This window comes from Antennarius striatus, chromosome 10, assembly GCF_040054535.1.
Source record: "Antennarius striatus isolate MH-2024 chromosome 10, ASM4005453v1, whole genome shotgun sequence".
Classification (NCBI taxonomy): Eukaryota; Metazoa; Chordata; class Actinopteri; order Lophiiformes; family Antennariidae; genus Antennarius; species Antennarius striatus.
This window is the reverse complement of record NC_090785.1, coordinates 4,858,156-4,885,625: the sequence shown is the minus strand read 5'-3', so window position 1 is coordinate 4,885,625 and position 27,470 is coordinate 4,858,156. Positions and strand designations below refer to the sequence as shown.

At 40.1% G+C, this 27,470-nt stretch overlaps 3 protein-coding genes across 9 annotated transcripts; 2 read left to right on the top strand and 1 right to left on the bottom strand.

Annotated features, from left to right (window-relative positions):
- The first annotated feature begins 86 nt into the window (after positions 1 to 86).
- Positions 87 to 8,647, top strand: gpc2 (glypican 2). The gene is made up of 11 exons (XM_068326022.1): positions 87 to 261; positions 2,014 to 2,172; positions 3,071 to 3,205; positions 4,197 to 4,372; positions 4,499 to 4,579; positions 4,857 to 5,022; positions 5,630 to 5,760; positions 6,460 to 6,609; positions 7,218 to 7,354; positions 7,919 to 8,091; positions 8,198 to 8,647. Exons 1-11 carry the CDS (start codon positions 87 to 89, stop codon positions 8,473 to 8,475), a joined length of 1,761 nt encoding a protein of 586 aa, XP_068182123.1. The 3' UTR covers positions 8,476 to 8,647.
- Positions 8,648 to 10,448: 1,801 nt separating this feature from the next.
- Positions 10,449 to 24,034, bottom strand: LOC137602452 (integrin alpha-6-like). 5 transcript variants are annotated; one of them, XM_068325176.1, is made up of 29 exons: positions 23,911 to 23,971; positions 21,460 to 21,556; positions 20,564 to 20,840; positions 19,105 to 19,263; positions 18,691 to 18,815; positions 18,485 to 18,606; positions 17,832 to 17,911; positions 17,482 to 17,752; positions 16,839 to 16,958; positions 16,493 to 16,706; positions 16,166 to 16,362; positions 15,659 to 15,747; positions 15,442 to 15,569; positions 14,816 to 14,905; positions 14,672 to 14,736; positions 14,057 to 14,202; positions 13,841 to 13,975; positions 13,617 to 13,738; positions 13,374 to 13,530; positions 12,930 to 13,013; positions 12,779 to 12,858; positions 12,610 to 12,684; positions 12,305 to 12,407; positions 12,036 to 12,212; positions 11,857 to 11,958; positions 11,643 to 11,753; positions 11,412 to 11,516; positions 11,060 to 11,185; positions 10,449 to 10,646 (listed from the first exon to the last, which is right to left on the bottom strand). In XM_068325176.1, exons 4-29 carry the CDS (start codon positions 19,207 to 19,209, stop codon positions 10,560 to 10,562), a joined length of 3,216 nt encoding a protein of 1,071 aa, XP_068181277.1. In that variant the 5' UTR covers positions 19,210 to 19,263; positions 20,564 to 20,840; positions 21,460 to 21,556; positions 23,911 to 23,971; the 3' UTR covers positions 10,449 to 10,559. The 5 variants fall into 5 exon arrangements, with proteins under 5 accessions (XP_068181277.1, XP_068181282.1, XP_068181278.1 ...); XM_068325181.1 differs by lacking the exons at positions 18,691 to 18,815; positions 19,105 to 19,263; positions 20,564 to 20,840; positions 21,460 to 21,556 and having other exon boundaries at positions 17,482 to 17,594; positions 17,686 to 17,752; positions 23,911 to 24,034; XM_068325177.1 differs by lacking the exons at positions 20,564 to 20,840; positions 21,460 to 21,556; positions 23,911 to 23,971 and having other exon boundaries at positions 19,105 to 19,188.
- On the top strand, positions 23,462 to 27,342 carry LOC137602454 (uncharacterized). 3 transcript variants are annotated; one of them, XM_068325186.1, is made up of 7 exons: positions 23,462 to 23,525; positions 23,636 to 23,974; positions 24,077 to 24,430; positions 24,656 to 24,670; positions 25,218 to 25,331; positions 26,772 to 26,836; positions 27,203 to 27,342. In XM_068325186.1, the coding sequence occupies exons 1-7, from the start codon at positions 23,483 to 23,485 to the stop codon at positions 27,323 to 27,325; spliced, it is 1,053 nt and encodes a 350-aa protein (XP_068181287.1). In that variant the 5' UTR covers positions 23,462 to 23,482; the 3' UTR covers positions 27,326 to 27,342. The 3 variants fall into 3 exon arrangements, with proteins under 3 accessions (XP_068181287.1, XP_068181288.1, XP_068181289.1); XM_068325187.1 differs by lacking the exon at positions 24,656 to 24,670; XM_068325188.1 differs by lacking the exons at positions 24,656 to 24,670; positions 25,218 to 25,331.
- The last annotated feature ends 128 nt before the right edge of the window (positions 27,343 to 27,470 follow it).

Sequence of the window (27,470 nt, the reverse complement as noted above, 5' to 3'; positions counted from 1 at the left end):
GAAGGAAAAAAAAAGGTGCTTCACGCCTAGTCCCTGGTTTTCGACACACCAGCCCCCTGTCCCGTTTTCCGAGTCCTGCTGTGAAGATGGATTGGCGGCTGTCTTTGCTCAGGTACCCGCTGCTGGTGATCTGTACGCTCTGCGCCCCGTCGGAGCCCCGCAGCCCCGCGGCCGCTGCGGGGAGGAGCTGCGCCGACACCCGGCAGGTGTACTCTGAGAAGGGGTACAGCACAAGCACCGCGCCGCTGACTCAAATCTCCGGTAAGACTCTACATCTACACTGCGAGTTTTTTATTTTTATTTTACTGACACAGTTTATGGGACTTAAGCAGAACGAGTATTCCTAAATAATAAGGTAGGCCTACATAAATCCTTTTTTTTTAAATAAAAAAAGATAGGTTGGCGCGTCTGCACGCTTTGTCTCAGGGAGAAAAACCAAAACACAGTATAAATGAAGATCAGCACCAACTCCAAGCTTCATACACAGACACTAGTCATTTTAATATAATTAGGTAGTATATAGCAGAAAATGGTTTGAAATAGTACAATCTAAGTCCATTTACAGTGATATCTGAAAGTGCAAGGTGGTTCAAAACTCATCGATGAGCGCCTGAGATTCAAAGCTTGAATATCATGACGAGTTTCCCCGCAGAGAAATAATGTCCGGTGGTTTACATCAAATTACAGCCGCCCCCCTCCCCTCAGCGCTATTTAAATAGGATGATTAAGAGAATGAGCAAATTGCCGACACCGGTCCAACAAAGAACCTCGCCCCTAATTAGACTCTCCCTACCGGCCCTCTGTTAAAGCCCTGCAGTATTCTGACAGACCATGTGTACTGTTGATAATCTGCTGCGTGATGTGGATTACAGTTTTAGATTATGTGAAGTTTTAATATTAGAGCGACAAGAAAGGAGGAGGAGATGATGATGAAGAGTGGAAATTTAAATGTCTGACAAAGTAAAGCAGAAAAACAGGGAATCACTTTAGTGCATGAAAATTTCTCTTTCAGGTTGTTTCAACATTACATGAAAATCAGATAATGTGTGTGTGTGTGTGTGTGTGTGTGTGTGTGTGTGTGTGTGTGTGTGTGTGTGTTTCACTATAAAATATATAAAAATTTACGACTGAGAAATGTTTGCAAAATTGCAGGTCTTGCAGAAATTAGCATTTATTTAGTGGTAATTCAGCTCAGTGAGCCCCTGAGGTAACCACAATATTGATTGATTTGTGCGTGCGTGTGTGTGTGTGTGTGTGTGTGTGTGTGTGTGTGTGTGTGTGTGTGTGTGTGTGTGTGTGTGTGTGTGTTGTGCTTATCCATGCCTGAGTCTTGGCTCCCTGTCCCGTGGGCCGGGGGAGCAGATGGCCGGGAGAGTGAAGGATGAAGAGAGGCAGTTTAGATATGGAAATAGAGGGATGAGAGAGGGCTACTAGTGAGACGCACACAGAGAACAAAAGAGGCAGAGGGGAGAATAAACCAGGGTGGAGTTAGGAATGCAACTTTTAGCTGCATTGGCAGCATCTAAATTCTGGATATAAAATTACATAAAGAATTCAGATCTTTTCCCCATTTGCGTCGCTGTGTTTTTTTGTCTCTCCTGGTTGTCGTTTGCATAACATTACCTCCGATATCAAAGACATGACCTGAACTGACAAAGACAGACTGATTGAAGCTGAATAATTCATGGAAGGGAAATTAGAATTTTCTATGGCATCACTATCTTTCATAAGATTTTTCCACAACGAACAGACTGAAGAGTAGAGGAATTGAATTTCTTTCTAAAATTTGTACTTGCGCCTGATAATAGACTTCCTAACATGATTTGCAATTAAATTTATGTTGAATTTTTAACAACGGTCTGATTTGTAGCATGTGCAATGCTTATTTTTTAAAGCCAGAACACAGAAGGAAGATCGCAGCAGGCAGTTAAAGCAGAATGCAACAGTTCCATGACAGCAGTCCTGATTTTGCTAACCTTTCTGTCCGGGCTGGTCTTACCTGCCGTCCTCCAGGTGAGCACCTGCGGCTCTGCCCTCAGGACTACACCTGCTGCTCCAGCCAGATGGAGGAGACGCTGGCCCTCCAGAGCCAGAGGGACTTCCTCAAAGCCGTCGAGGAGAACAGCCAGTTCCTTCTGACTACTTTTACCCAGAGACACCGCAGGTTTGACGGTGAGACTCGTAAGCCAGTTAAGTTATTGATCAGGGGTCGTAAGAACAGTATCAGGTTTGAAAATGGTTTCAAAACAGAGCGTCATTTATTGAGTGAAGGATGATGAGTGACTGATTTAAAATCTTAGCAATCTCTACATTACAGTTTGGAAGCTAAAAGAATAACAATGCAAACATATGGGAATGATCCTGGCATATATTTTATAACAAATTAATTCCTGCACTTTCATGGAGTTGGCAGACTCCTAGAAAAAATCATGAAAAGTAACGGTCGCGTTTGAAGGACCCATATTTTATATATCCAGACTTTTACTCCCTTGCACGGGGTAAACTTGGGGAAATATTACATCCTATGGATAACGGATGATGTCACCGTGATGTCACCAAGAGTATCATCAGTATCTGGAACTGCAGGTAACCTTGTAAAAATGGTTTTCACAGTCTGAGTGTGACTAAAAACGACCAGCACACTGTCCTACATGTGAATATTTGGCGGAGATAGACTACCCAGACGCTTGCAGCGACTGTATTTAAGAGAATTCAGCCCACGCTGTCTCAGATTCTCTATGTATGGCTGCAGCTTTGTGGCCAAACTCGCTCTCATCCTGTCCCTGCTGTAGATTGTTATCACCTATTTTCCACTCTTCATTTATGTAATATATATTATGACTCATGAAAACACACGGAAGGAGTGGGAGACTGCATATGAGTGTCAATGTCATAAATGGAGTTCATGTTGTCAGACTCATTTGTAAGATCTGATGTAACTGAGCTGTTCTTGGAGGGGGTAGGGGTGGCTGAGCTCCTACGTAAGCAGAAACCTGGCTGAGATACGAAAGGAAAAGGAGGTGGGTGATGGATTAATATCAAATCCCTTCTTCTTCCCGTCTCTTTGCAGAGTTCTTCAGAGAGCTGATAGACCTGTCAGAGAAGAGCATGAACCAGATGTTCACCAAGACCTACGGCAGGCTGTTCACCCAGAATTCCTACGTCTTCCAGGAATTATTTGTGGAGCTGCGCAAATATTATTCTGGTTGATCAAATATTTTTATTTTATTTTTTTACTCAGTGACTTTTTTCTTGTGTATTCAGATGGTCCGATAGTCTTAGCAACTGTAAACAACAATTGAAATCATCATTGCTAATCTGGGGTTTGAAATTAATTCAGAAGATGTTCATTCAGTCACAATGCGGACCACCATCCCCATTAGGAGGAATGACTTTATGCGGCGTTTAAAAACCTGCTTGGCAATGAAGTTGTTGAAGATGTTAAAGCAGCTCGTCGAAGAGTTGTGATGAATCCTTGTGAGGTGTTGTTCTATCAGCTCCTTTTTTGCTGTAAGTCCACAGCTGAAAAGTGTCAGCATCATATTTTTACGAGATTGTACGTGCCAAAAAGAGTTGGAAGAAAAAAGAAAACTGGAAATCCCACGAACAGTTTCTATTTCTGTTTCGCGTCGTTCCGTTTTGGCATCACAGACGCTCGCTGGCGGGTCTGTCTGCAAGCTTCGCTGCTTAGTCAAGCTGGCTCTGTGCGCCAGACAGCATGTATGGCTAATCTGGCTGGTGTGGAGATCGCATATGGGAGATTTTTCCTTATTCAGAATCTGTTTATCAGTTGACTCATATACTGGCAGTCGCCCGTCTTTAAAGGAAGGAAAGAACTGCAAGAACTGCAAGGAACAAGAGTGGAGTGGACATACTATAGCTCAAAGTGTAGGCGTCAATGTATTGGTCACAATATGTTAGGGCCGGATAGTGGCACTAGTATGGACAAAGTAGAGTTCACCCCAAAATGATTTGTTCTTTAAGTGGAATCGACTTTTAGGCCTGGTGATATAACTGCAAAATGTGTTTAGACTTTTTTGATACCATATGAATAAGTTTTTAACAAATATGCTTTAATGGAAAATCCAAAACCTGTATTAACATTAACCATCTTTAATTTGATGGTGATTTATCCCTTTAATCAATCTTGAAGATCATCATTTCCAGACAGCTGACAGTTGCTCGTGTGTCCACAGGGGGTAGTGTCAGCCTGTCCGACGTCCTGTCAGACTTCTGGTCCAGACTGGTGGAGCGGGTCTTTTCCCTGGTTAACCCTCAGTACCAGTTCAGCGAGGACTACCTGGAGTGTGTCAGCAAACACGCTGAACAGCTGCAGCCATTCGGGGATGTGCCGCGCAAACTGCGTGCGCAAGTACGTGTCTTAAGGTCACAGGTTAACGTGGACAATTCCAGTGGCTCTGATACATCAGAACAGTAACTGAGGTTGTGCAGATTGGTTTTCATTGAGAATTGTTTTCTTCATCCTTTCAAAATTAAGGTTTCGAGGGCTCTCATTGCTTCCAGAGCGTTATCTCAAGGTTTGGCTACTGGTCGGGATATTGTTAACAAAGCAACAAAGGTGAGTTGTGTTCAGCTGTCAAAACTTCAGGCAAGGCTTTAATATCTGGAACTATAGCTTCTCCAGATGTATATTTTATTTCCTGTAGAGATTCCCATAAGCTCCAGATTGTCCTTATTCTCCCAGTTGCTTTATAAAAAACATTTTTTAAAAATCTAAATATGAAGTGCAGTGAGCACTTTGTTCAGTAGAGGTCAAGTGAAGTCAGTTTTGTTCATATGCTCTTAAGTTATATCAAAGTGCTATTTGACCATCATCCGACCGTGTTGCTTTTTAGCTGACTGCTGATTCAGAGTGTGTTCGGGGGCTCATGCGTCAGCTGTACTGCCCTCTGTGTCGGGGCATTGCCTCGGCACGGCCCTGCCACCCTCTGTGCCTCAACGTGATGAAGGGCTGCTTGGCCAATCAGGCAGACCTGGACACCGAGTGGAACAACTTCATTGGTGAGTGAAGATCGCCTAATGCCTCCTAATACACTGGCGCGTGATACATTTCATAATGTTTTTGAGTGGGTTTATTATGTGTTTCATGCATGTTTCAAAGAACCCATTTGCCTTTCTTTCAATGATATTCAAGAAAAAAACAAACAAAGAACTTCATAGCCTACCTTGACAAACCTGAAAGCGGACTCCTTTTATTGGCCTCATCACTCATTTACCTTCATTTCCTTTTCCCCCTAATGAATTCCTCCTCCATTAATCATTCATGCTTTTCTGCTCCTTCACAATTGATCTGTCTTCCTGTGTTTCCTTTCCCCTTTCATCAAACCCAAGCATTCCTTTCTTTTTTCTTTACCTCTCACCTTTCATCATCAATCCAGTGTACTTCATCTGAGCCCATTTTACCTGCAAGTATCTCTTTGCCCTGCCATGGTTCTCCGACTCTTGCAGGTCCTGTAAAGTCATAGAAATATGCAAATTAAACCTTTTAGCTGGTTGACCACTGAAAGATGTATATCAAGGGCTTCTCCACGGTTCATAGCTTAATAGCAGACTTTAAAAACTTGAGTGAAAGTAGTTATAGCAACCTGTCACCTCTTTCCTCCATCAGATGCGCTGTACCAGGTTTCAGAGAAGCTGGAGGGACCTTTTAATGTGGAGCTTGCAGCCGATTCCATTTCGGTAAAAGTGTCAGAGGCCATCATGCACATGCAGGAAAACAGCGTCAGCATCTCCACCAAGGCAAGTTTAAAGTTAGATTACATTCTGTTGAATAAAAGTGGAAATAAAATGAAAATTTTAAAAAGAAAAGTTTTTTATTGGATAAGAGACAAACTGTTTTGCTATCATTTAGATTAATGTCGCTTAATGTTTTTAATGAAAGCCCGATCAAGGAGAATTTGATGGAACGATTTCATCAATGCTGTAAATTTCCAGCTCAGCTGAAACATTTTCAAACGTGGTCCTGGCAAATATTCTGTTATGATTTAAAAAATGAAGTCCATTTATGTTTCAGTATGCTGCGCTACAATTAGTGTTCATTTGGAAGAACAAACCTGCATTTCTGGACCGTTTTTGTGGGTTTGGTGCTATCATAGGGATGTAAACTGAAAGATTAGAACATATTGTTAAAAAGAAACAACAATTTTGTTGATTACGTCAGAAGCAACTTCAGAGAGATTTCATGTATCCAGGGAGCAGCAGCCCCCAAATTGTCTGTAAAAAGACATGGAATGTTACACAGTTGAATCAAAGTGGGTGTGATATAAAGATAAGATTCAACACATCACAACTAACATGGAGACGAGAAAATATCTGCAAGGACATCGAGTATTGAAATTTTTCTACAGTTGCAGAAAGTCTCTCAGAAACATGATGGGAATAAAAGAAAGGAACTGTTAACATAGCTGATTACACTGGGATGTCCTGGTTCTTGTTTAGGTTTTCCAAGGATGTGGAAGTCCCAGGCCGGTTCCAGGCGGCCGGTCCAAACGATCACCAAAGGACTTGGGGGGCAACAGGAGACCCTTCCGTACCTACAGCCCAGAGGAGAAACCCACCACTGCCGCCGGAACCAACCTGGACCGTCTGGTGAGGAGGCGGGACGCCCCGTGTGACCCGGATATTCTTTAATATAGGTCATATAGGACAAAGTAAAACTATATGGATGGATTTTTGGGTGACTGACCTTACGTATGATCATTTGAACCAATGTTCATATAAAAATACTCTTCAGTGCCATTTTATGTACTGAATAATAGAATATGATTAAACTTTAATTAAAATGTCAGTATTCAGACACTCAGGCTGATTCAGACTGAGCAGGAAGGAACTGGAGGACAAACAAGAGTGAAATAAATCCAATCTTGTCACAAGCAGCTAATAATAAAGAGTGCAGCAGTCGCAGCCCACGCAGTACTCCTGTGACCACACAAGATAGAGGTGCTGTGAAATAAATCAAAACCCAGAGCCGAGGACAGAGAGAGAGAGAGAGAAATGGGATGGAAGATATTCACATCTATCTATAAAACATGACATGCGGCTTTAGGTCTGACCCAGAAATCGAGTCATGCAACCGTCTGACTTTGTCCAACATCAGCGCTGGAGCTCCAATATGCTTCCTCCAGCCAGCCATACCAAACAAGAACGCTTGAGAACCAGGTCTGAGTCAGAGCTAATTTCTTTCCGCCCCCATGCAGGTTACCGAGCTGAAGGAGCGACTGAGGCCCATGCGTGGCTTCTGGGTGTCCCTCCCACACACCATCTGCAACGATGAGAAGATCGCTGCCGACGTCACTAATGAGGACCGCTGCTGGAACGGGCAGACCAGGGGGAGGTGAGCCAGATCAGCGTGGAGGAAGGGAGGAGGGGTTGGGCAGAGGTGGAGGCGTTAGCGATGGTGCAGAGGTGGATGGGATGCAACAGATGGAACTGGGTTTATTGAATTTTGCCACCTCCAGTCACCCACATGCACCCAGGGTCAACTTGCTTTTATGCAGACAGATGCAGCCCAGGACTATGTATCTGCTGTTAGCAGCACACAATCCTGTGTGCGCTGTGAAGGAGGATGGACACGTCTGCATTAAGGACCATTCCTTGTTTACGATGTTCCGGTTTCTTTATGTTAAACGTTTAATGATCACACCAACCTTGGCAACTTAAATCACAAAAGTGCAGCCAGACAGACGATAAAGGTACATTTTGAGCATCCCATTGTCAGTCAGGATGCGTTCCAACCCCCCCACCCCCAGCACAAAAAGATAAGTGGTCATAAAGATTGGATGCATGGACTTGTATTATAAAATCTTGATTTAAATGTGTTTAGGATATTCTTATATGCATTTTTAAGAGAATCTTAAGAGAGCTGTTTGTGCCCCCCCACTCCCCTCGCCCACCCCAGGTACCTCCCAGATGTGATGGGCGACGGGTTGGTGAACCAGATCAACAACCCGGAGGTGGAGGTGGACATCGCCAGGCCTGATGTCCGGACCAGGCAGCTCATCATGGAGCTGAGGGTCGTGACCAACAAACTGAGACACGCTCAGAGTGGACAGGACATGGACTTTATGGACAGTGAGTGTTGTGATGATGATGATGATGATGAAACATCATAAAATCATCATCATAACTGTGTTTTCTTCATCCATTCATGAGAAATCTGTTTTTTCTTTTGTTCCAGGTGAGGAGGGCAGTGGATCAGGGGGTGGAGAGCAAGGAGAAAGGTACAACGATGATTGGCCGGGTTATGGGCCTTACTCTCCCCCCTCGAACAAACCCCCACGTAACCCTCCCACCGGCCCCGAAAAGCCATCCCGAACCAGAGAAAGAAACGGGTCCAAGTGGAACCGGAACAATGGCAAGGGACGGGTCCGATCCGCAACCGGCCAGCTCAGCTTCTCTCTTCTTTCTTTGTTGTGTCTGCCTTTAATGGTGACTGCTGCCCCCTTGTGGAGATAACCGGTTATAACAGCCTGTGGGTTTTCTTGTCACGCCTTGAAGCACATAATGAGGAAAAAAAAAATAGTCATCACATTTGGTTGCACCAGCAAAAAAACAGATAAAACAAGTGAGTTAAGCAATAAGCAAAAACATTGTCATAGCACAAAATAAATAAGTGAAAGTGAATTATTTTTCCTTCCCCACAGAGGAAGCACTGACAATAACAATCATTAGCAATTTTGTTTAGTGCCACTCTTGAGATGCCAGATGAGCCAGCAGCACAAAACTCATGGGTTCACAGTGTGGGGGCCCATGAGAAGGAGATCAGGTCTGTCAGTCAAGTTTCAGCCAGCAGCTGATGGGATAGAAGTGAGTTTGTTGGCTGCCTTTCTCCTGAATTTAAGTTACATTAATCTTGTTTCAGATCAGTTTTTCCCCCCGTTAATTTTACTTATCTTATGGAGGTAGTGACATTTTATTTACTTACTCAATTTAATGTCCATAATTTGGATTGCATATTTAAAGAAAAAGTCAATCGTGTGAAAATGAAACAAAAAAAAAAGAACTTCTATAAAAATGTGGTTACTGTAATATATTGATGTATTTAATTTATTTGTCATAGTTTTTATATCAAGGTTTGAGTGTTTATGTGGTTTTTAAAAGACTGAATCTTTTTTTTTTTCTTGTTCAGAAAAGAAGGAAAAAACTCTGGCTGCATTGAAAAACAAAATATTGTATGAAACTAATCACAAGGTAACACATCGACAACAATGTGACATCGAGCCACACAACCCACTTTTGTTTCTGTGTATCTGCAGATTTTTAAGGAGTGTATGAGTGTGTGTTGGTTTACATTGGTTTGGTGGTTTTACATTCATTGTAGTTTCTTATTTTGAGAATCAGTTTCTGCATCTAACAGATGTTGGTATGTGGTTTTTTTTTTAAATGTCACACGTTTGTAGTATTTTTCCTAAAAGCAACGAAAGGTAATGTGTTGGGTTCAATGTTGATGAACTTAAAGGCTATGAACTCTTCATTTTAAGGTTCTGAATGTGTTTGAGGAAAGAAAAAATAATCAAACAATATTAAAAAAAATACAAAAGTCATTAGCAACAGTTATCTGTGGATAGAGGAGGAGGACAGAAGGCTAAAATGATCCGTTTTTCATTTTGGGAAGTTTGGGTCATTCAGTTTATTAACAACACTAAGCATCAGCCTGCTAGCTTATCTTAGCATAAAGACTGGTTGGCAGATTTTGATCCTTTTGGACGGCGCCAAGCCTGAAGAAGTTCCAGTTGTTACGCTAAGCTAATGGGCTGCTGGCTCCAATTCCAAACCTGTGGATTCCTTCGTAATATTGACCAACAGTATTGAAAAATGACTAATAGGATCCCAAAAAGACATGCACACAGAATATAAAACTGAATGTATAGACGCTGTGAGAGGATGCTGCTCTGGTGATTGATTGTAAAATAATTTGACCAGAAGTATGTTATTAGTGAAACAGGCTGCTGCACCTGTTTGATAAAAATATAATATGGGGTTCATTATAAATTATCATCAAAATAATTTTCTTCTTATGGCTTCTAATCCAATGAGGATGTCATTCTCTAAAGCGGTTCATGCCAACAATCTAATTGTTGGACTTTCATCAAAGTTAATTCTGTACTGAAAGTCACGCAGAGGACATACACTTGGTTTCCATACCAACACTAGTACAGTATTATTACTATTATCATGAGTGTTTTTCATTTCTAAAGCAAATGTGTTACAATCATGTGATCAGCAGTTAGATTAGGAATGTAATGGCTGCAGGCGTTCCTACAGGTATTTCTCTGATTCTTTCCCATCATTCGCACATTCCTTTATGGTGACAGTACTGCACAAATTTTTCTTTGTTTCATTAAACAAGAAGAAATTGTGTTTTTTTTTTGTTTTATTTAAAAAAAAAATAGCATCACAAAGATGCAAGTAATAAAAAAAGACTGCATTTCAAGTGTGCTTTTATTTTATACTACATTTAAAAAACTTGATATGGTGTAAATCTGCATGGCTGGTAGATGCTGCGAGGGCAGCTGTCACGTAGCATCAAGGGTTTGGGTTCAGTCTTTAAGGTGAGCAGTCTCAGAATTTGGATTTCTGCCATGTGGGGGGTTCTTTTTCTGAGCTGGGGACTTGATGCATCCTCGCTGAGAAGGACAAAAATAGGAGATAATACAAACTTAGTAATACGAAGGAAATGAATGAAATTTCATGCAAGGTTCATCATATGATAATCAGTATTTTGCATTTTACATGTACCGGTATATATTTTCTAAATTTAGAAGAGTGAATTGCAATTTTTTTTCCGGAAAAATCTAAAAAAATCCGATTTTGATTCATTTCAGCGGAAAATTAAACCCTTTAAAATTGATTAAATATTCAGTTCAGACTCATGTATCATTTCTTTACTGTTTCCTGATGTCATGAGTAGTAAATGTGTAAAACAAAAAAACTGATCAAACAGTCAGCCGCGGGACCTGTAGCATAGAAGAAACGTGGAATGGCAATATTAGCGCTCATTCTGTTAAAACCAAAATATTTCATACAGTATTTTATTCACCTTCCACAACAAGAAGACCAGAGCTGCCAACAGCAAGAGCAAAGCAATGATGGTCAGGACGATGATCCACCAGGCCACTTTGGAGAAATACTTTGTCTTTTTTTCAAGGAATACTGTTAGTCTCACCTGGTCAACGATGTTACAAAAGCACGGTCATTAAACCACATCTTTAGAACTGATGAACGTATTGTATTTGTTGATACATAGATTTTAATGTGTGAATTGCAGGGACTTATTTGCAAAATATGTTGCACTGACTGAGTTATTACATACAGGATTTTGCAATAATAGTATATTAATTACATTTATTTGCCTGGTAAATTTATTTGCCTAGATATTCTTCTGTTGTTACCTTTGTTCCAGGCTTTTCTGGTTTAAGTTCAATATTTTCTGGAGCGTTTGTTAACCTGAGAGCAGCGTCCACAACAATGTCCAGATAATTCAGAGAGCTGTAATCCTAAATGGTAACGGGTGAAATAGATATTAGATGGAATAACGACATGGAACAAAGAAGTTCAAGTTTGAAAATTGGGGCATTTAAAAAAAAAAATCTTTGTATCTGTTTTAAACTAAAATGCATCACCTCTGTGAAAGTGGAGTTCCACAGGCGTGAATGCAGAACCATCAATGCAGTGCTGTCCAATCCCAGCAGGGGGCAGCGTATCTCCACACAATTCAGCCCATCTGAGCAGCTCTGAAAGGACAGATTTTGAGCTCCCCCCAAAACCCCTGACTTTGTGGACAGACCTTTTACTAAAAATAAAACACGTGATCTTAATCACAGTTATAATGATTACCAAGGTTTTGTATTTCCTTCTGGTCGGAAGAAAAGGGAATTCATCACTTGAGAGTGCTTCGAGTTCAGCTTCTCGTCTTTTCCTGGAGGGGACGCGCCAACCCTTGACCCCAAACGTTACTGGGTTAGAAGTGTTTCTTAATTTTGGTAACAGTATAATAAAAAGTTAACAGTATATACCTTTTTGTCTTTAAGTGGATGGATCTCATCTACAGGTGAGCAGGGTGTGGCCTGAACACCTGTACTACTGATGTGAGTCAAGTACAGAAGCCATTTTCCTGCAGAGTTTTCCTTTGGCCAGTAGATGTTCAGTGACGCATTGGAAAAATATTTCAGCGGTCTGCCTAAATTTGTTATCTGTGGAAAAAAATAAAAAATCTTCAGGTTAAAAAACTCCAAACAGTTATCAAACCGATTCGGCAGTAAGGAAGAAACTAATGGTGGCTCACCCGAAATTCATACTGAACTGGAAGTCCAATTTCATCCATAGATTTTATGGCATTTTTACCTCTCAAGTTTTCCCCAAGTGATATCTGGGAAGGCTTGGCTAGTCTGACAAAACAAAGTGCACTTTGATACCATTATTGCAGAGCATTTCAAGCAATTTTAAACTCATTTTAAAAACACTAAAAAGACACAAAAATTCATTCTCTGCTTAAAAATAAGATAAAATTCTTTGCGTTTTTTCTGAAACAAGAAAAAAAAAATCTCATTCGACACTATTTAAAAACACAATATTAAACTCAACACCTACCCATACACTTGCAGCTCCAGCTCAAAAACCACTTTGGCTATTGCATGGACTGGTTGTATGGTCTGCACACTGGTCCTGCACCACAGGGACATTTATTGACAATCAGGTATAAGGGATTGATCGATTACTGATCCCAGCCCCCCCCCCCTCCTGCTGTCTGTCCACTCACGTGTGAAGCTGCAAGGTGACGTTGACGTCCGTCGTGCTCAGTGAGATGCCGGATGTGGCGAGTATGACATAAAATGTGACCTGAAAGACCACAACACACAACAACAACAATACAACACATCCAGTAAAAGACAGAAAGTGGGACCACTCACCTCAGCGTCTTTTTGCAGCGGGTTTCCGAGTTTGCAGTCTATTGATGTTCCTCTGTCATTGGCTGTGCAGATCACTTGTGTTTCCTACAGAGGTGGGTGGGGTGGGGGTATTCAGACCCTTGAAGTGAATGCAATAGGAACCACACAACAATTCAAGGTATTTTAGCAGCAAAATCCTCTACAGTTACAATGAATTCGGCTTTAATGAAAGTTGAGCCCATTATAATCACAGCCAAGGGGAAGTTTGAAATAGTCTATTTAGCTTTAGAAGCAGGATAAAGGCAAACTTAAGCTGAAATTTTTCATTGGACGGGAAGAGTATGAACATTTTTTTTTCATTCTAAATATTTATACATAAACACAACATGTGTGTACATGTGAGGACACGTACACACATGTTGTAGGAACAGAAACTCTTTAGATCATTCCTACTTGTGTACTCACTGATGATGCATTGGAGACAACAGAGGAGTAATGGAGCGTATCCGGGAGGCTGATGACCGAGCGGCTCTGGTGAGCATCATCCCCATCCCTGTTGGTCACTGTGATCTCCAAAGCTATGTCTTCCTTAGACGGAGTGATGACGGTGACGCTGTCCGCTCTTAAAGACAAACGAGTGATGGGATTCATTCACAGACACTGGTTTGTGTGGTAGAATAAGAAGCTGTGGTGCCCCCCCCCCCTTACCTGACCAGTGATGTGAAAACATCCTGATCATTTTGTGTTTTCCTGGAGCAGAACTTGTATTGTAACTGAAGATTACTTTGGCAAATGTTGTCACCACCACAGCCCTGGTTTACTAAAATAATCTGTGACAAAAAAAAAAAAAAATCCATCCTCTCACACAAATGGACTAATTTTCCAAAGGGTTTAATTGTCACATTGGTGATGACATACAGATAGATTTGTACCTCTGAGGCTGTACTCTTTTGCTGAAAGAGGTTAAGGACGGGCGACACATCTGCACTGGCCCCGGTCGTCTGGTTGTCCGTCAGGGACACGGTGACCGAGATGGGGATACTGTGCAGCTGATCCTTTATATCACGCTGAAACAGAGGTTTCAATTCATTCACGGTTCACATGTCGTACTTGATGGGTCTCTTTACGAGGGCATTCAATGAAACTACCAGAAGTCGGAGTTTTGTGTCAGTACAAATTTCTCTGTTCTGTCCAGGAAGTGCCACACTTCCTTGGCGAGCACCAAAAAAATCCACTCTGGGAGGAAGCCTGGCTTTTCTCCTCTCAACATCGGCTCCAAAGGTATAGTTGAACACTGGAATACATAGACCGATAAGATAGATCTGAGGTGCGGGCCATGATACAGTCCAGTGCATAGAATACAAGATGGTGTTAAGTAGAACTTGTGCTGATACTGGATTAGACGTTCCTTAGTCCCAAAGAGAACAGCACTCATGCTGGACTTAAAGTTCTATTGGATGGTTTCTTTGACCCCTCACCCTTTCATACAGTTTTGTGGTAATCCATTAAAAAGTTTATATGAAATTAATCAAAAACCATATCAAAACTAAAAAAAAGACTTTATACTATAAATGTAATGCTTGTCAAACTTGACCACACCAATTTATTTGGATACACTCCAAACTTTAATGACTACTGTTTAATGACGACCTCAAGACAATTCATGAAGTAGTAAAACCCAGCTATCAGCCAGACAAATGAACTAACTTTGGACAAAAAAACCCATCAGCTTATATTTAATGTGAAAAGTAAAGGAATCTTACTCAGTTTAGGATTGAATGTGGCTGGATGTGCTGTGAAGTTGAAGCATGCTTGAACTGCAAAATAACTTTTCAGATGTATGTGGGTCAGTAGCCAATCAGCTCGCAGTTGGTTCATGTTGGAATTTGTGTTTTTGTACGTCTTACCATGTGCGTTTATCACATTGTTCCTTTGTGATGTCTATTTCACTTGGTGTTACCTTCAGAGAGCTGCCGACACGGATCACTGGCCTGGCTCTGCAACAGAGAAAACACGGCAGGTCGACTAAATTTAAAGGTTTGAGTTGATTTTTTTAAAGACAGGAAGATGAAAAAAAAAGAAAAAAGAAACAACAATCCAGTGTGTTAGTATTATTAGACTGATTAGACTGTACTGTAGTGATGCAAGAATTATTAATAACGTCTGTAAATGAAATATTGAAATTTTAAAAAGATTCCAAATATACATAAAATGATTGAAGGGTCATAAATATTTAAATTAGAAAAAAATTGTCAAAAAATAAAATTTTAGAAGAATTTTAAATATGTTTTACGTATTTAAAATAGTGTTCTTCTGTTTAATCCGGTCACATTGTCCACAAATGAAACCACACGTCTGTATATAACATATATGCAGTCTAAAATGAAGTACAGTACAGTGTTGTTATATCTGATTCAGCATCAACTCACTGAAAGTACTGATGAAAGTCAGTTTTAAAGTCAGTACAAAAATCCGGAGAGAAACCAAAGTTATATCTCCTCATATTTTTTTCCAACTGTTATGATAAAATTACCTGTAAACAAAGACAGAATCAGCAAGGGATCCCACAGCTACGTCAGGGTATTGATTGCTGTCAATGTCCAGATTACCAGACAGCGAATATCCAAACAGAGAGACTTTATTGGATCCTGAGGAGAGTACCTGTAAGGGATAGAATATGCAATTCAATACAGTATTCCCAAAAGATTCCACAACCCCCCCCCCCCTCCACCCAGTACACCTAACCTCACCTGTGCTGATTTTTTGTGGATGCCACTTGATGAGCCATAATAAAGGTATACTCGACCAGAGCCATCATACGGTGCCCCCACGCCAATATCTAAAACATTTAGGACAAATTAGGGCAATGCAAAACAAAATAGTTTACATATTGTACAGAGTCTTAAACTTTGAAAAAAGTTATGGTGAATAAAAATAAACAAATTGTGTTTCGCACACAAAATTTCAAAATAAAATGCCGTTTTTAATGCATTGCTGTGCTGTACCCTTTAATTTAAGAACTTTGAAAATCAGCTTCAGAATTTAAGCTTTGAATCATTTTGGATCATTTGTTTGTCAGTGGGGTTTTGGAAAACGTGCTGATCTTATTTGTTTGAAGCTTGCAGGTTTGTTGTACTATGAAAATGAAGAAGACGTTAAAGTTCGATGGGGATCACAAATAAATGTTGTATTTGCCCATTGGCACCTCCTCTGGTCAGTTCAGTCATGATTTATTTTTAAAAAAAAATGCTGTAAACCTCCGTAACCATCTTGATTGATGTCTCCTATATTCTCCACTGCAAGACCGAACATGGAGTCCTTTTGTCCGAGAAGTTGAATTGGTACAATTTCCTCCCAGTTTTTTCCTTTGTTGTTGATATAGACGTAGACTGCTCCTCCAAATAAACCATCCTTAAGAAAGAACTGTGGGGCTCCCACAGCAAGGTCCTCCCATCTGGATACAACACAGGAACAATAGAGTAACACAATGGTCCTAAGATAAATCTGCACTGAAACACCCAGAAATAAGTTACAGAAAAGGCAAACAATTACATAAAATTTGGAAAAATTTAAGGTTCACCTACCCATCGCCATTGAGATCCACCACTGTCACGTCGTAGCCGAAGGAGGAGGCCAGGCCCGGACCAGAGAGGACAAACTCCACAGATAAGTTTGTCTTTGCTGCAGGATCGGCCTTCAGAAACGCCACTTGGCCGCTGTAGCCTCCTCTGGGTGCTCCTGATACAATGGTCAGCTCGCCCTTCCTGGTGAGGGCCAGACCCGAGTCAATGGAGAACCCTGGAGGATGTGATGTGGAGTGGTTGGGTTCCATTCATGAGGAGCATTGTGATATCACAAATCATCTTCAACCATAAAGATATGAAACAAGATTTAACTGGAAATGGTTGAACTATTTCAGACCAGACTGACCCAAGTAGCTGTTTGCCTGGAGGGGAATGAGGTTTGAGTTAAATTGATCAATATCGCCGGTCTCACAAGGATCTCTACTGAAGATTTCCAGGTTGTCCAAGGGCTCCATTCGTACGATTCCTCAGAATTATAAAACATACCAATATAAGAAAACTTTTGTTGTTTTTATGACAGAAGGAACAGTTCTACCAGCCTCTATTTTTAAACAAATAATTGAAGCTCTTGGAGATCAGTTTGGAAGAACATTTTTATTTCCTACTTCAGAGTCAAGACCCTAAAATTCCAAATTTTTGAACATGGTTTAGACAAGGCTAAATAAATTCCTTAGTGTTCGAGCTGTAATTTGTAATGACAATAGCAAAATGACAAAAGATCAATTTACTGGACATTCAGGTCTGTTATTTTTGAATTTTTTTATTAGCCTTTTGAAAATAAAAATACATAATGTGGTTAAAGTTTATTATAAGGCTGGGAAAGCTGGGGAAGTCCAAGAGTATTTAGAGATGTGTAGTTTCAGCTCCATCCTTGAAGGTTTTAACCCTTGGGGCCTGTTTGGTTAGGGTTAGGGTTTGTGCAAAAAAATGCAATTTTACATTAAAAAAAAAAGTGCAAAAATGAAACAACAAAAGAGGTTTTATCTTACCTTTCCACTGGTACGCTCCTGGTGCTCCTAATAATAGATTTATGTTGTCCTTTGCAAAAGATGCTCCATGACCTTGTTGGCAATACGCAAACCACTCATGGTCCTTCTGACGTCTGCTGAGGTGTTCAGAATCACAAACTACCCTCCTCCAAGATCTCTCCTCTTTCCCAACCTGCAAGTCATCTCCAAGGAGGTAACACTGACCTGTCACCAAGCGAGGAACGTACAGGCTTGGGCTTGGGCTCCACTGCTGGTATCGATGAGCACATGCCTGAAAGAAGAGGAAATAATAACGTTTTTTTTTTTTTTTTACCATATTATTCTCTATATAGGATTTTTTTTACCCTTACCATCACATTTTTACCAGGCCCTTGGCTGACCACTCTTACACCCATCCACTGGTTGTCGATGCCTCTGCTATCGAGAAACTCTAGAAAAACAAGCAAACTGAAGTAACTGTGCTGATGAAATGTCAATTGATTAAAAAGAGGAAGATCGATTAATAATGAACAGTTGCACATTTAAATTTCTTGCTGCACATTAAAACCCTGCACTTTACATCCAATTGCAGTGAATAGAAGACTATTATGTGCAAAATGTACAAGTAATAGATGTTCGCCCCTCTGAGTTTTAACAACTTTGCGTAATTGTATCTCATTTATTCAATTTATGAAGAATAACTTATGAGATAACCCATGTACAAAGATAAGCAAAAAAACTAAGAAAAAAAGCACAAATTTGTAATTGGATTCTGGACTGTAGTCTCAATTGTTTGGTAAAATACTAAGCGGAAATGGAAAGTGGAAATTTAAGACAAAAATCACCTTCTGGTGGACAAACATGTCTCTTTTAGAAGATTTGTGAGTTGATGAGCAAATACTTTAATTGTTACTGGTGGATTAGCTAATACAAGCCTTCCTCAAAATTACAGAGCTCACTTTCCAGCATTGATAACATTAAACATAAAAATGACTCACATAGTTAACCCAATGGCCAAACAAACCTTCATTGTCAAACTCAATAGGCTGACAGCTCTCAGACGTTGTTGTCAGGTCACACTGGTAAACAACGCCTGTAACGTTTGCCTGATCCTGACGTTTTGATCTCGGAGCTCCGACCAGCAGTCTGAGGAAAAATACCTCAAGTGTTGTAGAACACAGTTTAATTTGTTTTTCTTTTAAAGCTAACGTAGCTCATATTTACACTCACAGATTCTTTCTGATGGGTGTCAGCTGCTGGTGGAAGGCAACAGAAAATCCAAACAGACTTCCCGCTTTGCCTTTTTTCTGCAGCACATTCTGAGTGTCCAGATTGAAAGCTGCAATCTTGACAATCTGGAGGTGCCAGATACTCCACAGATAAACCATGTGCCAATGAATTGCCATTGTTTTCTCGGTTAAATTTTCAGATTGCTCATTTTCATGTAGGGTCCATGCTGTTTTGAGAGCACTGCGGAAATGCAAACCCTGATAGAAAAGGGATTGGCCCCAGCAGGTGCTAACCAGTTCACTGCAGACTCAGACAAACAGGGTGTGGTGACAAGAAGTGTATTGCCATGCTAACAAAACTACACTGTTCAACTTTATGACTTGATAACTGTAGTTAATATTAACCAACCTTTACCTTGATGGGAATGAGCCAAGTGTGAGACACACCCCCTTGAGCAAAAGCCTTGTGATGGCCACAGATCATGGGAGACGTTAGATGAGGAAACATTTCATTATTCATTTTTTTGGTTGCATTCTACCAAGCCAGGGAGGAATTTTGAAAAAGACCTCAAACCTGCAACAAAGGATATTTTCAGCTTGATGTCTGTTTTATTCACAGCAACACCTGCATCTTAAACAGGCTTAAGGTGGACTGTTGTTTAAGGTAGACCGCCTAACCATGCTACACAATGATCAGACACTGAGGTTATGTAACAATGACCACATTCACCAGGCAGCATCAGAATACAGGTAGTCCTCAATGTACGAGGTTGTTTGTAAGTTAAATTGTTTGTAAGTTGTTATTTATCAAATTTCAATCTATAAACACCATTAAAGGTCATCTAAAAGTCATTACTACTCTAAATATGAAAGTACCATTCACTAAGACTTACCAGAAAAAATTTACAGGCCATAAAAACAACACATTAAAGAAATAAAATACTGTAGTACCATAATATAACTTTTACATCTCTACCAGGCTTTAAGCCACTGATGTATTCCACCACATTTACATGAATGATGTGCTGATGTGCTTCCTATAATCAAAAGTCCGGCATGTCACATTAAGCTTGACGACTTAACCTTGATGATTTTATTTCCATTAAGTTTCACAGTTAACTCGACCAATAATGAACATCAAATAGACAAACATCCAGCGTTCAGCGTCGATTCATGCTCCCACCCCCAGTGTCTGGGCTCCAACTGGGGATTTATATTTTGCTGCCTTTCAAGAAGAGAAGATCCGAGTCAAAGCGCCAGACACCAAACACTTTCTGACTTAGATGTTATCTCAACGGGAGTCCTTCCTGACAGAATTGGTAGATTCATTATAACAGCTGAACACACCAACCAGGACAACACATTTATTAATAATTAAACTAAAACTAAGTAGTGTTTGAAGAATTATTGCAGACAAATAAGATATTAATAGTGACAGTTTTTCCACGCCACTCCACTTCCACGCATTCACTCTCTGTTGAACTTCCTGTCGCTATGACGTGTATGAAGTTTGGGCAGAAACCCCCCCATAATCTCATACCTGCAGAGCCTAATGTTAGTTGAGACAGCCTATCTCCGACAGGCCACAGAGTCAAGTTCAGCTCCTACATCAGCTCCATCAGCTGATAACGTTTCACCTCTAAACTAACCCACAAACAGCTGAGCAGCTCAGCTGATTCTCATCTGTGAATTCAACAGCCTGGAGGAAGGAAGCTCTACCTGCTCATAGCCTTTTCATACAGACACGTGGAAGGGCAAAGCGGTCCCAGACTTCAACTATACCATCAAATATGTGTTTTTGGAATGTAGATTTCTCTACATTGCAAAACATATATTTGGTGGTACAAGAAAAAACAACAATTTGCCAAACTCACCTAGGTTGTGATGCCACCTTTAGGTGCGTAGTGTTTCTACTGCTTCCAATAACGGATGTGGTTCTATTCATCTTCAGGTGTTAAAAGAAGAGAAGTTTTGTGACAGGGCAGGGTGTGGACACTGCTGATCACTCATGGAATTTTGGAAGCTGTCATCACATTCACACTGCGGCCGGCGGTGGCACAGTCAAGATAGTTTTCACTCAGATTATATTGTTTTTCGTTGACTTTTCACAAACAGCTATTTGAACTGTTTCTCACATCAGCGTGAACAGATCTGTAACATTTACAAAACGAATGAAATAGTTGTACGGCCATGATGTGGTGATACTAGATTGGTGATACTGATGTTTGAATCTGAGTGAACAAGAATTCTCTTTGTCCATTTTTTGGACTATGCTAAGCTAACTAATTTCAGCTGTAGAATTATATTTACTGTGCACATGCATGAACCTTCCCATTTTACATTGAGCAAACACATATTAATGACATGTGTCTGACATTTGCCACAATCAGTTTAAAGAATCTGGGTTTGGATCTCAGACACTGTTTCAGTTTTGACTAGTCCTCCAACCTTGAATAAGGTCAAACAAAATGTTCCATGAAAGATTTTATAATAAAAGTTTCAAATAGTCTTATAAAAATGCATAAAAGCTACAATTTAAAAACAGTTGTGTTGATATGGGTTTGAGTGTTTAATAATTTGTTTAAGACACTAAATTAAATGTGTCCAGGAAGGCAGAACTACCAACTATCAGCTTAACTGTCTTTGCTAAATTTAGCCCATGAAGGTTTTCGGTACTCTAGATACACATCCTGTTGAGAACCAAAGTCATGCAAATTCTGCGTAAACAAACTTGGTGGTCTGTCAAAAGCAGAAAGATGGTCCAGCTTACCTCTCATCTCTGCCACTGCATGTGGCTTTGCTTGTTGTTTCAAAGAAAGAATGCACTTCCACAAAACTACAATGGTAAAAGGTCTTCCTTTCATAATCTGTAGTTTAAAATGAAATAGGATGAATGAATAATATGATGTATGTATAAAATAAAAAGTTTATTTATTAGATCAATTATTCCTCCTATAAAATCATCATAAATGGAAATATAAAGATTGCTGTTATGTGTTTAAATGGTTGCAGAGGTTGGAGCTGCTATTCCCTGATGCTGTACAGCCACATCCCAGCACAGGTTGCTTGATCATTGCAGTAAAACATGGAGATGGACAACAATTCACATTCACACGGAGCTACCGATTATCCTAACCTGCGTGGCTTTGGACCAGCAAGCTCAACACAGAAAGAATGTAAACTGTACCGCTCTAATGGATGCTTGTGAACAAGATCAATCTCATTTTTAAAAAAATAAAAAATAAATAAATATAAATAAATAAATAATTAATAAATCTATAATTTAATCTAAAGGAATCCTGGCCAAGACAAATGGACAACAGTTACAGAGAGATGGCAAAAGTTACAATGTAGGTGTAAAAGGAAATGTTTAATTAATATATATTAGTTGTATTTTGAAGGAAGACTGAAATGGGGTTACTTCAGCCCACCTATACTTATGCAACATGTGGGCGGAGCAACATGAATGGAAAAGGCCACAGATGACATAATACTGATGTTATCATCAAAGAACAAGGCTGGCTAGATGATGTGCTTTAAGAGGAGAAGGGGAACTGGCGTCACAGATCTGTGTGTTCTTTCCACTCTCTCAGCTTTATAAATGAGCATCAGCAGAAACACAGTTTAATATTATCTACTGTGACTTGGCCATAGCATATTTTGACAACATGTGATGCAGCAACAAGGACAACAAAGATTTATTTGAATGGATATTGATTCCAGGGATTATCTAGTGATCAGAAGTACATTCAATAAATTTCCTCTTGTTTATATTAAGTTCAATTCAAGACAATCTGTGCGACTGTGGTTGGTTATTTTTTGGGTTTTATTTAGCCCTCCACAGACTTTGATGGTTTGGACAGGTCTAGAGGAGAGATTGTGAGTATATAGGTAAAAAGGTGTGTAAGAGGTGTGTAAAAAGGATGGAGTAAGACCAAAGAGACAGTGGATGGATATAGTGGATGGATATAGTGGGGGAAGTTGGTGTTAGAGAGGAGGATGCAAAAGATAGGCTGACATGGAAAAGGATGACATGCTGTGAAACGCCTAACAGGACAAGCTAAAAGGAAAGGAAGCAAGAGAAGATGTAGCCTTCCATCATTATTCCTTACATAGAGCTTTTTTTCTATTGGTAATGAGCTTTATTCTAATAAACACATGGCTGCAAATGTTCAGGCAGACACCCTACGGTAATATCAATCATTCACCTCATAGGAACTGAATTGATTGGTTATTTGTAATTGTAATTGCCATCTTTGGCATCTTGATCAGGGGAAACAAAGACCACCAACACTTTTGGTCCAACAGTGTTCTTTCACTGTCTAGCACAATATTACTTTGTAGGATTAAGCAATTTTAGTACTCCATTAATTTTCATACACCATTAATAGTAAAGGCTAGTCATATTTATGTATTCCATCCCGGTTCCTAATTCCAGTCACAACAAAATCTGCAAATTTAAAGCATCTCTAATTATTACAAATCCAAAATAATGTCAGATTCAGTACTGTACTTATGTGTGATTGTGTAACTGTATTTTTTTTAATCACAAAAATAATCAATTTGATGGGCATATTTATTTTTCAAAATATCACTTCAGAGTCTATCCTTGAAAAAAAAACCGAACTGCACCCCTTTCACCAAAAACAGTTCACTGCCCTAGAAATTCAACAGGAACTGTGTTTACTGAGTTGCAGCCAATCAGCATAATTACACTATTGGGACCTCGTGACAAAATCTTCCATTCGTGGTGGAAGGCATTTGTTGCATAAGAGAAAGCTGCCTGAGACAGAATGATCGGAAGACTGGCTGCTTTGATTTTTCTCAGTGAATTTAGTAAGTGTACCATAAATTGAATATAAATGTAATTATAAACTGTAATGTTTTTTTCCTTTCTCATTTGAATTCTTTTTGTCCTGAACTTTCAATTTTGTTTTTCTCTTTAGCTCAAACCATTTTGGGTTCTCACCAGATCCCTTTGATCGTCGTTGAACTTGGTGACAGTTTCACGTTAAAATGTCCAATCGTCAAGGAGGGACATACGTTATTTTACTGGTATAAACTGAAGTTGGGATATATGGTCGAAACTGTCGCAGTTGGAACACATTCTGGAGTATCACGCCAGGGACGGTTTAACAACGCACGGTTTACTCTCACAAAACAGAATACTCATTATTTTCTTAGAGTCACAAATGTAAGCAAAGAAGATGAAGCAACATACCTCTGCCAGTCAGGACCAACCTACGCACTGAACTTTACGGGTGGCACAATTTTGGCTGTAAAGGGTAAAACATGCTGATTTCACACTCTTTGTTTGCCAAGCGTCTGCAGACCCCCCACCAAAAAAACCCCCCTTGTAAGTTCATGCCTCTTTGTAAATTTCACAGATTCTAAAAATAAGAAGACTTCCATTATTGTGCAGCAAATTCCAGAGACGGCATCGGTGCAGGTGGGCGACTCAATAAGGTTCCAGTGTTCACTTGTCTTCAAGAACAAAGACATTAGAGTCCAGTGTCCGGGTGAACGCAGCGTGCACTGGTTCAGAGCTGGATCAGGAGAATCACATCCAAGTGTTATTTACACTCACCGTCACAGTGTTGATGAAGAAGAAAATAAAAGTTGTGTCTACAGTCTGTCCAAATCGATAAAGGACACTTCAGACAGTGGGACTTACTTCTGTGCTGTGGTCACATGTGGAGAGATCCTGTTTGGCAACGGAACAAAAGTAGACGCCAAAACAGGTAAGTTTTAACTTTCATTGAGAAAATAAGTACATTTTTGCTGCATCTGTAACATAGTCCTATATTTGGACTTTGGCTATTGAGCAGATAGCGCCCATGTGCAGAGAACCAAATATTTGGTTATTTTATTCCATGCAAAACACCTCAAAGTGATGCTTGAGCTAACAGATGGCCCTCTCTTTTCTCTTCCTTTTTCCCCACCTGCACTTTGGTTTGACTGTGAAGTGTTTGAAAAAAGAGGTGAGATATTTTCTCATGCTGCTTTCCATACCACGGGTCTACCATTAGCTAACAGTTGATTTGAAGCCTGACTGGCAAAATTGCGACATTAATAATAATAATATATAATATAATAATAATTGCCAGCATAAACTCCTTCAACAATTGGGTAGTCTGGTTAGCTAAAATTAGGCAATTATGTAAAAATTATGTAAAACCATTATAGTCATGCTAAAGAATGCTTTGTAATGTTAGGTTGTAACACATTAACAGGGGAAACAAGAGTCGAATATAGCAGCATCGCATTGACATGAGGAAAACATTAACTATCACACACTCAATGGATTTTCAAAAATTCCGAGAGAAGAATCAATGGAGGCATATTGTTCAGTTGTCGAGGTACTTTGTCTTTGTCACACTAAAAAGTTTTTATTCCGTTATAAAAGAGAACATAGTTCTGCAGTTAATGACTGCATTACCTGCTGTTGTTATTAATGCATGAAATGCAAAGGTTTAATGTTAAATTTCAGCTCAGCCAAATTATTGTGGCATTTTATTCTGATTCCAGGAGACCTGTACCCTTTTGTTTTTGTGTTGGGGACACTGCTGGCCTGCTGTGTGATTGTCATCATCAGTCTGATTGTCTTCAGACATAAAAGGCCCCTTTGTGAACATTGCAAAGGTAGGAACATTGTCTGTATGAACGTATGACTGAAAAGCCAGCATTTCTAATTTAAATTGGAGCCCCGCGATGATCTGGTGTCATATCCGGGTCAAGCACAACTCTGATACATGCCACATACAGAAGTACTCCGATGACACCGCGATAGTGGCATGTATCCGGGAGGGTGATGAGGGGGGGTACAGGGCATTGGTGGCTGACTTCGTGGAGTGGTGCCAACAGAACCAGCTCCAGCTCAACGTCTCCAAGACAAAGGAGATGGTTCTGGATTTCCGGCGGGCACCTCCCTCTCCACAGCCGGTGATCATCAATGGCAGTGAGGTGGAGGTGGTAGAAAACTATAAGTACCTGGGACTGCAGCTAGACAGCAGACTGGACTGGTCACTCAACTCCAACTGTGTGTACAAGAAGGGGCAGAGCAGGATGTACTTCCTGAGGAGGCTGGCCTCCTTCAACATCTGTCCTAAGCTTTTCATGTTCTATCAGTCCGTAGTCTCCAGTGTGCTGTCATACGCCATTGTGTGTTGGGGTGGGGGGGCCAGGAAAAGAGATATGGACCGTCTGAACAGACTCATCCGCAGAGCGGGCTCAGTGGTCGGGCTGAGCCTGGACTCTGTGGAGACAGTTCTGGGGAGCAGGACCATGTCTAAATTCAGGGCTATCATGAACAACACCAGGCACCCCCTACACACCACCTTCTCCCAGCAGAGAAGCACCTTCAGCGGCAGACTGCTGTCACACAGCGCCTCCACAGAGAGGCTGAGGTCCTCCTTCGTGCCCCGTGCCATCAGGGGGTACAATGACTCTCTCAGGAGGAGCGGGGGGGAGGTGGCGAGGTCAGCACGGGGTTGAAAATGGATTTAATTTAATTTAATTTAAATTTAATTTAAATTTAAATTTAAATTTAAATTTTATACTGTTTTTATATATATATATATATAAAATTTATTTATTTTTTATTCTGTTTTATATTTTAATTCAATTTTATACTGTTTAGATTTTATTTTATACTGTTTATATTTTAATACTGTAATATTTTTAAATTTTATAGTGTTTATATTTTAGTTATAGTTTAGTATATAAGTCCTGTTAGTGCTGCATGTGTCTGTCTGTTAGTGTAGTGTATGTCTTGTGGTATGTCCTGTGATGTCAGTGTTTCCTTTTCTCCTGGTGTTTATCCAGTATTATTTGTTATGTAATGCCTGAGCAGTGGATATATGCAATTTCCTCCGGGATTATTAAAGTATCTATCTATCTATCTACCCCGACTTTTACCTGTGGCCAACTGGGATAGGATCCAGCAGGCCACCTGCAAGTCGGAAAAGTAACTGTAGACAAGAAAATAGATGGATGGATGGATGGATGTATGGATGTATGGATACATTGTTGGGTTTATTTTCTGGATGTTCAATGGCATTAACGTCTGTCTTCCACCAACAGGGGGCGCTGCTGCTTCCAATCGGGAAGTATTGAACAGATCAGCTCAGGATCAGTCAGACAATGTGGTGAATATAATTTGAATCTAATAACATTCATAAAAAAAAGAAGTCGCCGTTATTCCACGTAGACTTTGACATCACGTAAGAAAGTGAAAGCATGATGGGATGGTTGCTAATGAGAGGCAGGAAGATAGTGGATAAAGCTAGGTACAAATAAATCACCTCTGAGTTGGAGGTTTTATACATTTTGGTCCAGTAATGAATCCCGTCTGATGAAAAATAACAGTAATAAATGAAATTATGGGATAAAAACATATACTTTCTAATGTTTGAGTCTTTCATCCTCACATTTTAGTCTGTCACATTTAAACAGTCTGATAATAGGCAATAACATTCCAGCTGTTACACCTGAAATTCATATTTCATTTCTAGGAAGGTGAAACGGTGGAGCTGAATTATGCTGCACTGAATTTCTCCTCGAGAACTCGAGAGAGATGGACGAATAACAGGGACACACAGGACTGCACCTATTCCAGCGTAAGAGAAGGTTGGTGATATGCTGTCGCCATGAAAAACAAAGATCCAAGGAACAGATATCTATTATAATATTTTGGGGATGCTGTTTGAACTTGGATTCAATATTCAAAATGTTGTTGTTTTTTTTTATCAATGTTTCATTATTATTAGTGTTTATCAAAAT